The sequence below is a fragment of the Pimephales promelas genome, chromosome 10 (assembly GCF_988280905.1).
Source record: "Pimephales promelas chromosome 10, fPimPro1.hap1.1, whole genome shotgun sequence".
Lineage (NCBI taxonomy): Eukaryota > Metazoa > Chordata > Actinopteri > Cypriniformes > Leuciscidae > Pimephales > Pimephales promelas.
This window is the reverse complement of record NC_142778.1, coordinates 4,295,368-4,311,734: the sequence shown is the minus strand read 5'-3', so window position 1 is coordinate 4,311,734 and position 16,367 is coordinate 4,295,368. Positions and strand designations below refer to the sequence as shown.

Here is a 16,367-nt window from a genome sequence, read left to right as displayed (position 1 = left end):
TAATTAACTATTTACTTTTTTTTAACTACATTAAAATATTCCAATATGTTCTTAGAGCTAAAACCTAAAGATGAAGTCACTTCGCTCTCACCTTGTCTTATTTTGGCATATTTTAGACTGCTCTAAATTACAGTTTTTCCCTTTCATATCTATAGGTGCCCATTTTTGACCCAAATACAAGATTTTTTTTCACCCACTTAATATTGTAGAGTTGAGTCAAAAAAAAATTGTTTGTTCAGGAGGCAAACTTAGGAAAGGTAGCCAAGTCTTGTACCGCTCAGATCAAGGGTGGTATTTTTAAAAATAAATCAAAACAAATTTTCCCCACATTTGTCCAGAATACTGTTTTAGGGTTAACTGAGTTTTTAAGTGTAACTTTAGCTGGGAAGTGGCATTAATTAAATAAGCCTTGCACAACACATGCGCACACAATGTCACTTAGTGCTAAGACAACCATGATCTACAACAAGTTGATTTATAACACACTTTAAAAAAAAAATGTTCAGTTAAGGCTGAATCCCAATTCACCCCTCAAATGGATGATGTTACTGTACAGAACCACTGTATTGAACTGATAAGCGGAGTACATATAGTATGGACACATTTTTGTAGTTTCCGATGAAACGGCAAACCGAGAGGAAAGATGTCCGCATATTATGCGGTTTCATTATCTCACTGTACTTTCTTCTATGGTAAAATTCCATTCCAGAGCCTCAGGCTTATCATCATGTTGTAATACTAGCTGTTTGACTGCAGAGGATGCGCGTCCCTTTCACTCTCGCATTAAGCCCCGCCCATTTACAGAGCTGTGACGCATTCATTGGGTAGGGAATTGTGGGTGCCGTAGTTCCAACACATCGGCACTTGAACGATGTTAATTTGTAGTAGAATTCCTTTACACTACATTTCCCAGAACGACCTCCACCCGAATCCTTCAAATAGCTGGTTTATAACGAAGTTGTTTTGCTTCATCCGCTGTTGAAGATCCGCAGACCTACCAGAGGAACAGGTATCTGCTGCAATGTACACATTTATCTTTTATTCCGTATGCAAAATAAGATTTATTACAGCATGTTTTGCATGTTTAAGCAGTTGTAAATCTGACACTCTACTTGAAAAAAAATATTTTAAAATGTAATTCATTTTAACTTAATTTGACATGTTCTGTCAAATGGTTATACTGAATCTTTAAAGATTATAACGTTACCAAAAACTAAAAGGCGTCTTGCGTTTGAATATTGCGATGTTTTTATTGCCAACGTCTTGCTCGGTGTTTTATATCCTGATGTAGGTGACATCTAGCTATTGTCTCAGTAGTTCTGATGATGCACTAGACGGGATTTTAAAACGCATTTAATTTATGATGTTATTGTTGATGATATCATGATGTATAAATGTAGTCATTGAGACATAACGTTAGCTGCTTCAGAATAAGTGGGGAAATTATCTCTAACAAACGCATTTATGGGGTTATTATAACAAGAATTGTATTATTTATGGTGTTCTCTTGTCATAATAAAACGACAGATATTATATTATCATGTAACGTTAAATATATATCTCCCCATGGTCTGTTTAGTCAAAACAAAACAAAAAATCTGTAGTGGATGTCCTTGTTTGAAACCCGTGGGCCGTGTGGTCTGTTGTTTTCAGTCATATTGTCGGGAACTGTTTGTTCTCTTCTGTCTGGAGGAGATGCGAGACCTATTACATTCAAATAAACAGGATAAATGATTTAATAATGTAGGCATCATTTGTACTTTTATTGTGTCTTACGAAAATGTAAGACACAATAGTCGCCTAATATCGCTCTCACTCTTCATCAATCAATGTATTGATGTTTATATTCATTCACGGCATCGTCATGATTGTTTAACATATTGACCGTGTTTCAAAGTCTAGTGAGGTGTCTGTCTGTTGTTTAGTCAACATGATAAAGTAGCAAAAATGTTTTGTGCATCATAGACGGGGAGTCACGTGAATCCTGTCAAGAACGTGTCCGGACATATCGCTTAAGTAATACATTATATTTTGCCTAAAGGAAATGAAGTCTATTTGTAGCACTGCTAAGATGTTGTGCATTATGACATCGTTACATAAGAATTGAGCACATTTCCCCCTAATTTTCATTACTGTAATGCAATAAAATAAAGTTCTCATTACACTATAGTGTTCAAAAATAAGTGTCTACGTAGTTTTTTTTTATAAATACACCATGATTCAAATGAAATAAATTGTTTAATTCTCGATTAAATTCGTGGACTCGATTTTAAAAAGTCGTCGATTGCATTTTACCCGAGTCGAGTTACCGGGAAAATAGCAGAAGTGAACGAGAATCCATGACATGAAGCGCCTTTTTAGATCATTGTCTATTATTTTTGCAAAAAAATTTTAATTGATTACTCGATCAATCATCAAAATAATCGACTGATTACTCGATTGCCAAAATAACAACATTGTTGACAACATTAGATAACATTTACTGGAATTAATATTGGACAGTCTGACGAGTTACGTTTGTCCACTATTAAAATCAGTGGGGTCAAAAACAGCATTGGACTACATTTTTTATGGTTGAAAAAACACTGAGACATCTTCTTTTGTGTGACAAAAAAGTCTAATAGGTTTGACATGAGGGTGCATAAATGGTAACAGGGTTTTTATTTTTGAGTGAACTGTGCCTTTCACATTTAAAGGCTATAATTTACCTACAACAATGCCCTCCTGTCAGACTTCAAGGGAAGACTTAAATGTGATAAAAGGGGATTCGCGCATATAATCTGCTCAATCAATGCTGACTAAATAAGAGTAACATTTCCATTCAAGTTAATAACCACCTCTTCTCTCATCTGCTTAGATTTGGTGACTTTGACAAGATAAAGATCAGAGTTGAAGCAACAAAAGCGCTCCTATGTTGGTACAAGAAGATGAAAGGACATGATTTGGGAAAGGACTGTCTGGCATCTGGTTCTGCGTACAGGGCCGTATCGTCCAGGGAGACCTTACCCGGAACTGAAGAGGACCATTATGAGCTGTCTAAAGTGCAGGTTAGTCCGTCAAATGCATGTCATTTATTGAGCTTTTTCAGATGTTTGAAATTAGTTACCTTCAAAACACCATACAAGCAAGCATTAAAATACAACACGCATAATACCGCCTCTCAGCTCTAACAAATGCAATCAATTCTTACTTGTACAGAGTTACAAAAAACAAAAATCATAAATTTTTTTTTTGATTGTTGGACCAAAGCTCTTTGCCTTAAGGCCCTTGCACACGTCCCAAATTTTACGCTAAAATATAAATACGTCCTCACACTCATGCTTGCACACTGCCTTTGAAACTTTCGTCCGTCATAAAAAAAATTCGGATCGTGTTCGATTTTCTGCGTGTTTCACATCCGTATCAAGCAGTTTAAATGGTGTTTTGACAATTCAGACTCATAGCCACTGAATCACGAATACGAAAAAACGCAAATGAAAATTTCAGACTCAGTGTGCAGGGGGCATTTAAAGTGCGGTCAAGTTCATTGTTGCTCGGGGAAAATTAAATTCGCTGGCGTAATCCAATGGGAATCTGCGCAATCAGGAGTTTCACGTGATTTTACCATTCAGACGTTGCTCAATTTCAAGCTAGCCACACAAATTTGCCACATTGACCAACACAAAGCTGCTTAGTTTGAAAGTGACACTTCAATGTGAATGGCATTTTGCAGAAATTTCGTTAATGTGATTATACCTTTCAGAAGTATTAAAGGAATCCTTAAAGTCTTTAGGTGGAATCCGACTCTTGATATTCCTTGCAAGTTTCCATCGGGATATATTCTCCTCTTCACATTTACTCTAGCAATTTTGAAAACACCCACCTGACCCCTAAATATATTGCCTCGAGAGTTTTAAATTTAGAGATTGAATGCGTTTCTGTACTAAGGGATTTCTGGACTGAATGTTTTGTTTTCCCAAATATTTGCAAGTCATGTGTCGGCTGAGAGTTCCCCCAAAAATGAAAAGTTCAAAAAATATTCACGTTGATCCAAACGAAAGCTTTACAGGTTTGGAAGGACATGAGGGTGATAAATGTTTACAGTGTTTTCATTTCTGAGTGAACTGTGCTTTTAACATTAAAATGCTGCGGCTGTTGTTTGTTCGTATAGGTAGCCAAGCCCTTTGTGTTTGTTTTGTGTGTTGCACTCCTGCCGTCAGCATTCGTCAGCATGTTAAGAGAGAGTCCTGTACTGCCCACAATTTTCTTTGTCTTTTTCCATCAAGCTACCGTTCTCTCTCTCTCTGTATCTCTCAGCCACTCACTAGGGATGCCGTGTGTGCGCAGTGATTGGCTGCTCACCCGTGTATTTAGAAGCTGGGTCTGTTTACATAATCTAGCCCCACCCATTTTGGCACCGACAGCCAATTGCAATCCTGAGTTCCGGTGATGCGTGCAGCAGCCTTGCCTGCTGATAGGCTAAAGACCCCCTCAGCGCTCAGGCAAGCTGTGTGTGTTTGTGCAACGTGAGTGTGTTAGAGGGACATGGGAAGAAGAGCAGTGAGGACGGGAGGGGAGGGGGACAACCCGCACGTGCTGAGGAGCCTTGCAAAACGCTTCACGCCAGGCTTCTCTCATTCATCTAATCCATCTTTCTTAGGGGTTGCTCTGTAGCGTAAGGCTCACCTCGAGGCACTCGAACATGAATGTTACATAAATAATGTGATGCATTACATTGTTGTGTAAGTGTGTCGTGGTGCACGCGTTTAACAATTTACTCCCTGTCCATTTCTTTACTTGTGTGTTTTCCAGTAGCTGAGCTCTCGTTCTCAGTGTGTCTTTGGTTTCTAGATCATTATGTGCTTGTTCCCACATTGCATTCTGATCAGTCCCAGATAACGATTTGTCTTTTTTAAGCCTGTTTCCCATGAGAGCTTGTGATTAGAAATGCTGAAGCTGGGCTAATTCATGGCTGAGAAGAAGAAAATTAGCTGTGTGTATTTCTGCTCTGTCTCTTTCGCTCAGAAATGTACTATAGCATGGACATCTGTGAATGTGAAACCTGCAGCTAATATATTTGACATGAAACTTGCTCCCAGTGCTTTAAACCCTCGTAACGCTTCAGTATTTTACTAAAGATAAACAGGTCTGCTCCCGTAGACAGAATTAATTCAAGTCTGCATCATTGAGGGCAGTCGTCTGTTAATGCTTGAAACAATCAAACCCGTTTCAGCTCATGATTTTGACATGGTAATGTTGTAAAATGTGTAAAAATTAAAGTTATTTGCTAGTACTTCCACTTTTGTAATCGTGAATCGGCATATTCAAGTAAAATGCTGAGTTTTGGTTTTCATTCATCGGGAACTGATAGAAAGTGTATAAGGGGTTGTTTTATAGCTACTTGATATCTGAGTGAGAGATATGCTCCTCTCTTCTGCTAGTGTCATTTTATTTTTTGTGGAGTAATGAGACATGGAAGCTAAACATCGAGTTCACCCCAGTTCTAATTAAATTAATAAATGCGCTTTGTTCTTTTAGACATGAGCAGCTTATGATCTGCTGGTTTGCATTTTGGAACGCAACACACACCAACCTTCATCACAAATTATTGGTGAAAAGCTTTTTCTGTAAAAATAGAAGGTTGTATGGTTTAACGCTTGAAAAGTAGAAATTAAGTATTTTTATTTTTCTGACAAAACAACAGAAGCAGAAAGTGCTACACTGGTGTTTTTACATAGCCACTGGTGCTCAACTGGAGGTAAACAGATGAAATACTCCAAGGCACTTTATTAATTAAAAAGTTAATTAAAGGCTTTTTACTAGGGGTGTAACGAGACCCTCGTGTCATGATTCGATACATATCACGATACTAAACTCACGATACGATATTATTGCGATACTCCTAGACGTATGGTAAAAGGTTAACAAAAAATGTACTGTTGATTAAAATGCTAAATTTGATATTACATTATGGGTTTAAATGAATAGGCTTGGACTCTGTGCTTGTAACCCAAGGACAATGGGGACATCCGAATAACAATATTTATGATTCTGAAGCTGAAAATGCAGAATAATTTTAGACGAATATTCTTGCTCTTTTTCTGACTAGATATATTTAGATATTTAAAATAACGTTGGACACTTTTTACTGGTCAAGTTACAGAAGTCATTTTGCATTATCAGAAACCACAAATATTCCTCCATTGCATTATTATACATTATATATCAACATTATAGTAGTTTAATGTAGTACTGACACTAAAACTCTAAAAACTTTCATTTTTTGTCACACGGTAATTTTTATTTTGGGGGACTATCCACGATACGTATTGTTGCATTTTTGTATTGCGATATATTGTGGCACGATATATTGTTACACCCCTACTCACTCAGTGCCTTGGAGTATTTTGTCTTCATAACTAGAATTTTATTTTACAGTCAAATATTAGTAATATTTCTTATTTTGTTTTTGTCTTGTAATTATTATTTAAAATTAGTAGTAGTAGTAATATTTATAACAATAGGCTAAGTATTATTATTATTAATTTATAGATGTATTGATCATAAACTTTTGGCCAAATTGTTCAGCCTTACAAACAACCACAGAAAACCTGGAAATGTTTTTCAAAAAGCATTTTATCAGGGAAATGTCAGGGTTATGTTTAGTTTCTTGTGTTTTGTTGTTATTCTCCTTGTTCCCGGTTAGTTTCCTCGGTTGTTTATTAGTTCCACACTCCGGTTTCTGTTCAGCTTATTACCTCTCTCCATTAAAGGGATAGTTCACCCAAAAATGTGAACTATCCCATTAAGCATTGAGTTCTTTCTGTTCATTATTCGGTCTCGTTTGCATTTGTGTTGTGGTTGTAAATTATTTCCTAGTTATTCTCTCTGCGTGTTTCCTTTGGATTTTGTTTAATAAAAGGGACTGTTGTGAAGTTTCCATCGTCGTGTGCTTTGTTTAAGCCACACACCTCGTGAAGGAACCAGGAACAGATTATGAACAGAGCAGGCCGTTCGTCTGCCCTGTTTGGAGGAAGGGAATGGAATGGAGAGGAACCACACCAGTGACTTTCTAGACCTGGCATACCAATTTCCCTGACTATTTTTCGAACAAGCCTAAATGAGTGGTGTAAGGCACGACTACCTGGTGTTGGTCCTCGAGGGATTTTCGCTTCGTTTGTGGAGTGGTTGCTGGTAAACAATGGATCGGTTTGCACCATTTGCCCCGAGGAGTACGTCACCAGTCCCTCTCTGAGCGGAGCGAACTCCTGAGCGAGCCAGATGGAAAGACTGAGCCAACCATCGGCCCAGAACCTGAACATTGAACACTGCAACGAGTCGGACCAGTTGCCGTCCCCCTGTGGCTGCTCACGGTGTACGAGGGAATGGAGGAAAGCCATTTTAATGTGTTTAACTAGGAATTAACTTTAATGTGTTTAACTAGGAATTTAACTAGGAATTAAATAATGTAAAATGCTTAAACAGGAGTCTGACTGCATGTTTCTGTTGTATTTTCTTCTCTTCACAAGAACTATTGTGAACTCTCTGTTGTCGTGTGCTTTGTTAAAGCCATACACCTCGTGACTTCGAATATTGCAATTAGATATTTTTCCTCCAAATCGTGCAGCCTCCTCAAAAGCAGTTGATTATAGAAAAATGCATTTTACTTGAATTGGGCCGATTTTTATAACTATACTGGAATAACTATAATGATTCCATTGCTTTAACTCTTTTCCCGACATTAGTGAAATTTTCCGCAATCTTTGCCACAGCTTTTTTGATAGAATTTTCCAGCAATCCACGTTTTCAAAGTTACATGGTAGGGGGCGCTATTATGCATCTTCAGAAAGAGTACACAATCTCCGCATCAAAACACAGGCGAAGAAGCAGCAGAAACAAGTGATAGAAGCATTGCGTAAAATAACACGATCATCAAATATTAAACGGCGTATAAATCAAAACTAATGTTACTGAATGAAGTGTCGACCCAAGACTGTGAAGCTTTGGGGGTGTTAATTGACTCGATCTACTCCATCTGTTTTTTATGTTTTTTTTTCATGAACCTACCCACATTCAAGTGTAAAAAAATTGCACGAGGAATTATTTTTTGTTTGTTTGCTTGATTAAAGGAGAACTCCGGTCAATTTTAACATTTGAGCTCATTTTTTTTGTACATTTGGAGTGCCGTCAGTACAGACAAAAACGATTTTCCTGTTTTCGGTCAAAGTCCACAGTAGTCGATTGTCGCCCGAACTCGACTGAAAACAGGAAGTAAATAGAGGTATGTGAGCTGGCTGAATTAACATCATTTTTATTAATATCTTTCACTAGAACCAGACCGATTTATCGGCAGACCGATATTATCGGCCGATATTAGGCATTTTTCAAACTATCGGTATCGGCAGTTATAATGGCAGATAAATGAATATTTCAAAAATAAAATAAAAACGGACGAAACACGCTTGAACCATGTCATGAGTGTTGGAGTTGTATAGTTTGTCCACCAGAGGGCACTCTACACCGTTCCTGTTGGCAACACTCGTTGAGTTGGTCACGAGACATGCATTGCTTGAATAACAATTAAAAGAACATCCCCATCGGTTCTCTTAACTCAAATAAGCATGACAAAATTTGTGACTATCCAGTCCAGTTTAAAAAAAGTAAAAAAAAATATCGGCCAATATATCGGAATATCGGATTTTAAAACCCCAAAATATTTGTATCGGTATCGGCCTTCAAAATCCTTTGTCGGTCGGGCTCAATCTTTCACATCTACTGCAGTCAGATTGACCGTGGTCACTCTTAATAACACCCCTCACATGGCTGTGCACTCGTAATGACAAATCAAGGATGTAAAGAGGCTAAACGCAGGTTTAGAATATGCCCCATTGAAGTCAACAGGGTGCGAATTTTAAAAAGAGGATAACACGGTGTAGGCAACACCGATTTTTGTCGTTTTTGTCTGTACTGACAGCACTCCAAATGTACAATGTTAAAATTGACTGGAGTTCTCGTTTAAAAGCAGATGTTTAGTTCTTTCTTTTGATATATTGCATGTTTAGATGTTCATACAACAAAATATACTGGGAATGATGTAAGTTTTGTGAAAATTTACTGTTGAAAACCATGAAACATTCAATAAGACGAAGGATGCATTATGTACAGGAGTATCCTGAAACAATGCAGAAATGGCTGTTTGGCTATTGGTTCATCTGCCTGTGTATTCTATTCTTAGTGATGTCTATTAGATGTACGGATGCACGATATATCGGCCACCATATCGGTATCGGCCGATATTTGTTCATTTTAATGTTATCGTTATCGGCCCGATAATAAAATTTGGCTGATATATTGAAGCTGATAAATAATTAATTATTTCCTTCAACACTTGACGCCTGAGACACTTAAGATGCACACTGTTCAACATGATTGGTCTTAATTGCTTGAAATATGATTGGAATCAAAAAGGAAAATATAGTTAAATATGCTGTCACATCGGCTACATGAAATTATAATGAGAACATTATAATTGTGTTAGGGAACGGGTTTTAATTGTGAGACTTGCAATCAGACTTTCAAAAATTATATATCGGCCGATATATCGGTTATCGGCTTTCAAATATAAAAAATATCATTATCGGTATAGGCCAAAATGTTCATATCGGTGCATCTCTAATTAGATGTTTTATTTAATTTTTTTTTTTCTCTTTTTGGTAGATTGTTGTAGATTAGTAGCTGACTTCAGTTGAGCATAGTTTGTTTGATGATATCACCAGCGGTGTTTGAAGATTCCTGTCCTGTGAGGCTTTAAAGTACATGCTGTTCCCTTTAGAGGGGCTAATCCGGCTGGCTTTTTCTGCCTCCCTTGGTTTTAAAAGATTTTAGAGTCTGCCTTTGCTTACACACACGTATAAACAGACACACACTCTGCATGCTCAGAACGCTCGGCCTGGATGTCGGCAGAATACGCCACAGTACTCGTCACCAACGGCAACGGCCCATATAATAGGCTGTTGTCTCAGCTGGCTGCGGGCAGCACACACTTTATTGTTGTCTGGCCTGTATTAAAATGTGTTTTATTAGAGTGGTCATTGGCACATGTCACAGTGTGTAATTGCACGTCAAGTAGATTTGATTAAGGCAAGACATTACAAACCACTGTTTTTATGGTCAGGTTTGATATTTTGGGCTATTTTGGTTCCATAACATGTCATATTTCAGACTAGTGAAAAGAAAATTCACATTTAAGTGTTTATAGTATTACACTTTATCTATTTGCTTCTGTAGATTTCAGTTTGCATTTTTTTTCCCATTCGCCTGATTATGTTTCAAATATGTTTAAAAATTTGGGTGGTTTTTTTTTTCATCTGTTGACAGTATTTTTTTATTTATGTGATTAAAAGGGATAAAAAGAAATATCCAAAAACCCCTTAACTCCTAAAGATTATGTAAACAAAATTAAACATATCTTAATGAATGCATATTTAATTCGATAATGCCTCATTTTCACATTTAAAGACACTATGAAATCAAAATGGACAATTGTTGTTTATGGAATATTTTTTATAAAATAAGTTATCAACATAACTTCCCGTCCCTCTTGCAGCGACTCGTCTTATCTTCTCTGATGATGTGTTTATTGGTGTGAGGGACACCCTGTCACTCACATGACATCGGCCAATAGCAAACCACGACCGTCCAATCAATTCCCCACAGACAAAATCAAGTCCTGCCTCACAGTTTTGGATATACAAAACATATCATAACTTGCGTTTTTAATGACTTTAAACAAACAGTAGTAAATGTACTGATTTATCAGGTGGGGAACGTATGATGACGTCTCTTAGTCCCCTGTAGTGTCATGCCTTAAACAGTCTTGTAAACTATTTTGGCAGTAATTTGTTAAGCAAAAACACATGACTTTAAACGTCTGTAAGCAATTCTGGTCTTCATCAGCTGTCTGTGTTTAATGCCGCGTGCAGCACGAGACTGGAGGGTTTTTTACCCTTGGAATTATTGGACATTATGTGTTGCGTGGTTTCAGGAGTCTGACTGGTTTCCTTCCTCTGTTTTTTTTCTTTTTTTTTTCTGCTGATGATATTTGATCTTGCCCAATACATGCTGACAAACATGTCTTCTTTCATTTCCTGCCATAATTGTTTTGCATTGTCACATCTTTCCATGAAAATGTGCTGAATGCAACGAATGCATTTTTTAAAAAAACCAAACAAACTGGAAGTTAAACACCTGATCTGCTGACGTTTCTCCCAGGATGCTTTTGAAACGGCAGCGAGAGCTGAGGGTGGCCTCTCATTGGATGGCGGCAATGCAGCTGACGCGAAAGAGTTGGAGGACGAAGTCGGGAGAAGCAAATACCACCACAGTGTCGGTGTGCTCAAGCCCATCCGCTCCACCAGCAAGTACGTACTAAAGTTACTGATTATTGCCTTTCATTTTTTACCTCTTGTAACCACAGCCACGTTCAAGTGATCTGAGGGCGAGGGCGCTTTGGTCTATAACCGTCACACCCCTACTTATATGTAAAATATTAAGTTTAGACAGGGCCAATATGAGGGCAAAAACAACTGAACTGAACAACTGTAAAAGAGATAGAAATAGAAAATTTACTTTTTGATTCTCGAGTGCAAGTCACCATTGCGGTTTAATGCAAGTTACACTGATTCATGGTCCACAATAAGACAACACAGGAGATGAGAGAGCACAGTATAGACTTCTTTGCTGAATTTAAACAAAAGCAGCATTTGGGTAAAAAAACTATTAAAATGTCAGGGCGCAGTGATTAAGTTCAAATACAGTTTCACGAGAATAGATTGTGTATACTGTATTGTGTCGCTGAGAAAGGCACGTAGGACTCACACTGGGTGGCCCAGATTAGGGACTAATCCATGTCTCTTGTCTGTTTCTCATTGTCATCACAGGTATCAACATCCAGTGGATAACGCCGGCCTCTTCTCTTTTATGACATTTAATTGGTTGACCTCGTTGGCTATGTTGGCCCATAAGAAGGGTCAGCTGTTTCTAGAGGATATATGGGCTGTGTCACAGTTCGAGAGTTGTGAGACCAATCGTCGCAGGTGAGTACTGATACGGCAGCCTCCTCATTTAGTGGTACCAAAGTGGTTATACAGTAGGGCTGGGTATTTGATTCAATATGAAGTACATTAAACATAAAGCTGTAAACTATACAGGGGACCCTGTCAGTTGATGCATATCTAAGATTAAAATGAACAACAGAGTCCTAATTATTAAGTTCAGTTGCTATGTATTCAATTGTGAGCTGTAAACAAAGATTTCACATAACAATTAGGATTTTTTTCCCCACATGATTTTCTGTCATAGAAACTTGTTTTCCTGACAGATTTATTCAGATAAGCATTCAATAATCAAAACATCACCAACAAGTTAAAGGAGTAGTTCACTTTAAAAAACACTTTTGCTGATAATTTACTCACCCCCATGTCATCCAAGATGTCCATGTCTTTCTTTCTTCTGTCGAAAAGAAATTAAGGTTTTTGATGAAAAAATTCCAGGATTTTCTCCATATAATGGACTTCAATGGGAACCAAACGGTTCAAGGTCCAAAAGACAGTTTCAGTGCAAACTGCGACCATTTGAGCTTATAAAACTTAAAACTTTGTTATTTATTTATTAAATGAGCGATCGTTTTGCTTGATAAGACCCTTATTCATCATCTGGAATCACCTTTGAACAGTTTGCAGTTTGCACTGAAACGGTCTTTTGGACCTTGAACCGTTTGGTTCCCATTGAAGTCCATTATACGGAGAAAAATGGAGAATGTTTTCATCAAAAACCTTAATTTCTTTTCGACTGAAGAAAGAAAGACATGGACATCTAGGAGTTTTTTTTAAAAAGTGAACTACTCCTTTAAGTACAAATATAATGAATATGTAACGTAGTGCATTTATTTAGCAAAATGCTCCCCTCTAGAGTTATTTTTTTAATTGACTAATGAGCTTTTCCTGGGGTAAATGCAACATTGTTTATTACTTCTTAACACTTTCGTTAGTGCTAAATGGACCTGGAGACAGGTTTGATTGGTAGATGCATTACATATGAACCCCTTCATTTCCACAGGCTGGCCGGGTTGTGGGATGAAGAAATCAGGACACGAGGGGAGGGGGCGTCTCTTCGTCGTGTGGTCTGGCATTTTTGCCGCACGCGTCTCCTGCTGTCCATCCTCTGCCTTATGGTTACTCAACTCGCAGGCTTCAGTGGCCCAGTAAGTAACACCATCTAAGCTCTGTTGTGTCTTTCTGGTGTCTTTTCTTCTCCCTCTGTCTATCTCTCCCACTCTTGCTCTATCTTTCTCCATCTGTCTATCTGTGTATTATTAGCTTTGTAGATCCACCTATCAAATACCTGCCCCTCTCAAATGCTCAGGTGAGTGTTCAGATGGGGAATTGAAGGTGTTACTGTGTTACATTGTCACTGGGTATCAGAACTGATCTGCTTGACATCAGTGATGTTTCCAGTGTGGCTCCTAAAACCATTTTATCAATTAATTTAACAATCAATGCTATTTATAAAGTGCCTTAATGATGACTTGTGCCAACACCAAAAGAGTATTACAACTTTTCCGCACCTTTTTACCATATATTTAGACTTTCTCGTCATAAAACTTTAATAATTGAGATGTTACCATGTAATATTATGCAAGTATGTCATTTCTACGCCACTAACGGCACCAAATGGACCTGCAAATCTTTTTGAGCAGCCCAGCCGGATGTAATGACATCATCCAATAGAGTTCAACAGTCGGTAGAAACAATAACTTAGACAGACCTACTGTGAGCTCTGATTGTATATGCTATTTAGCCATCCGTTCGCATTATTATTATACGTCTTAAAACGAACGTCTTAATTTGTGGTGAAAAACTACATTACCCATGATGCTGTACAGAACATTCCACCAATCAGAGAGTTTCGGTGAGTCAATTGCGCAAGAAACGCATCAAATGATGTAATCGAGTCGATCAATAACTATAATCAATAACTTTAAATGATTCCTTTTTAAATTTGATTGTCATTGGCAGTGCTTCATGGTTGCTCTTTCCCTTACTAAAGGCCCGTACACACCGGGACGAATATCAGCGTGCGTTATTCGTCAGCGTTTTTCAACGCGTTTTTTGTGTTCACACCCAAACGATTTTCTCTGACGATGAGCCGAGTAAACATGTAAATTCAGTCCCTGACATTAGATGGCGCCAATTTGCTCTGCAATTCCACTCCATATCAGTTTTCTTTTATCAAGATGTTTGTAGTCCCTGTCGCGTTTGTCATACAGTTCTTTATGTTCTTGCACCAACGAGATTAGCAGCTCTACATTCATCTTGACTCGCATCTTCCTCGTCTTATTTTTTCCTGGCAGTGTAGACGGCGCTACTTGGTGTATATCTTCTTCGCCGTTGCATATGTGTGCTCGGCAAGACCGTTTTGTGTTTAAGCGCCCCCTAGTTGTGTTTTACTGTAACTTCAGAAGCTCCAAACACGTGAACAAAAGCGCCAATCTCATTGGTCGGATAGTTTTTGACGCAGCACGTCAAACTAAATAAATGAACCTGAGGCATTTTTTAAAAAATGACGCTTTTACGCGTCGGTGTGCACACTCATATTGGCGCCCTTTGTTTAGTCACGAGGCGTTAAATGTCGGCGAATAACGCGTGCGAAATTCGTCCCGGTGTGAACAGGCCTTAAAGCTTTAAAGTTTACAGTCTTATACCTTACTGTTGTGTATCATCTCATAGCTGGTTGTTTCGGGTCATGGCGTATAACCCTTTAACAAAAACTTTTTTAAAAATCCCTTTGGATGAAATGAATGGAAAAATACTTATGGAGCAAACACCGCTGAAAAAGTGGGTGGCATTAATGCACTTTTTGGTTTGGGTTAGAGGCGGGACTAAAGTATTTTTCAATTCTGCTTGGTGCTGCCAGTTGTGTAGAAGTGACACACTTCACCTTTAATCAAGTCTAATAGCTAAGGCCAAATGATATTAATCTGAACCTTCCTGAAATTTTAAAGGAGTACACTTTTAAAAAAAACGTTTGCTGATAATTTACTCTCCGCCATGTCATTCAAGATGTCCACGTCTTTCTTTCTTCAGTCGAAAAGAAATGAAGGTTTTTGATGAAAACATTCCAAGATTTTCTCCATATAATGGACTTCAATGGGAACCAAATGGTTCAGGGTCCAAATGAGACTTTCAGTGCAGCTTCAAAGGGCTTTAAACGACACCAGACGATGAATAAGGGTCTTATCAAGCGAAACGATCGGCCATTTCAAAAATAAATTAAAAACTTTAAGTTTTATAAGCACAAATGCTCGCCTTGCTCGACTCGAACTCGTTCTTAAAAATGAACTAATCTTTTTTCAAGTCATTTGGTTCATTCAACGAAATGACTCGAAAAAAGATTTGTTCATTTCGATGAACGAGTTTGAACAGGAGAGTCACGAACGCGCATCACAGAACAGAGCAAGGCGAGCATTTGAGCTTATGAAACTTAAACTTTGTTATTTATTTTTGAAATGAGCGATCGTATCACTATATAAGACCCTTATTCATCGTCTGGAATCGTTTAAAGCCCTTTGAAGCTGCACTGAAACTCTCATTTGGACCATTTGAGTCCCATTGAAGTGCATTATATGGAGAAAAATCCTGGAATGTTTTTATCAAAAACCTTTCATCAAAAGTCATGGACATCTTGGATGACATGAGGGTGAGTAAATTATCAGCAAAAGAAAGTGAAAGATAAATGACTCAAAGAGTTTCACTTCCAAAAACAACAACAATTTGGATTACACCTGTTAAAAAAAAAACTGCTGCTCGATGCCTGTGAAAGTTTCTGTTTGTCTGTTGCCTTCCAGGTTCCAGGTGTTTTATATATGTGGTGTTATCATCATCGGGTAGATAATAAGGAAAGTATCTGTTCTTATGGCCCGCTATGAAATGATAGATTTGGGGTATAACTTAAGACGAGGGGCATTGCATGTAGTCTAGCGTAGAGAGGATAGGCTAACATATTCTTCAAGGAGAGCTTCTGTCACTGTCCCACCAAGGGCGACACAGCAAGGCTCTGTCTCCTTCAATCTTTCGGAGAAAATCGGGTTTATCAAAATGCTTGGATTTCAATCTGTTTAATCATCCACTGACTTTTTCTCCCTGTTGTCTATATTTAGCAACTTCTCCTTGAAGAGAGACCTGTCCTTGCTCTGATGACTGAGGTCAGGGGTGGTTTGTAAAGGAAGGTGGGTGTCTGTGGGAGTGGGTGGGGGGGGGGTTCAGATTGGAGTTAGGGGTCAGAGGTCGCTGGGTCCCCATGTGTGTGACATGTGACAGAGGCTATTCTTT

At 38.2% G+C, this 16,367-nt stretch overlaps 1 protein-coding gene across 2 annotated transcripts in view; it reads left to right on the top strand.

Moving 5' to 3' along the window:
• The first annotated feature begins 873 nt into the window (after positions 1-873).
• abcc5 (ATP binding cassette subfamily C member 5) overlaps positions 874-16,367 on the top strand; it is a 39,910-nt gene continuing 24,416 nt past the window's right edge. The window contains exons 1-5 of one of the 2 annotated variants that reach the window (XM_089135297.1): positions 874-1,009; positions 2,858-3,047; positions 11,251-11,399; positions 11,919-12,074; positions 13,096-13,240. In XM_089135297.1, coding sequence (XP_088991423.1) covers positions 2,928-3,047; positions 11,251-11,399; positions 11,919-12,074; positions 13,096-13,240 — 570 coding nt within the window. In that variant the 5' untranslated portion in view covers positions 874-1,009; positions 2,858-2,927. Of the gene's footprint in view, positions 1,024-2,857; positions 3,048-11,250; positions 11,400-11,918; positions 12,075-13,095; positions 13,241-16,367 lie in introns of both variants that reach the window. The other variant, XM_089135298.1, reaches the window with a different exon arrangement.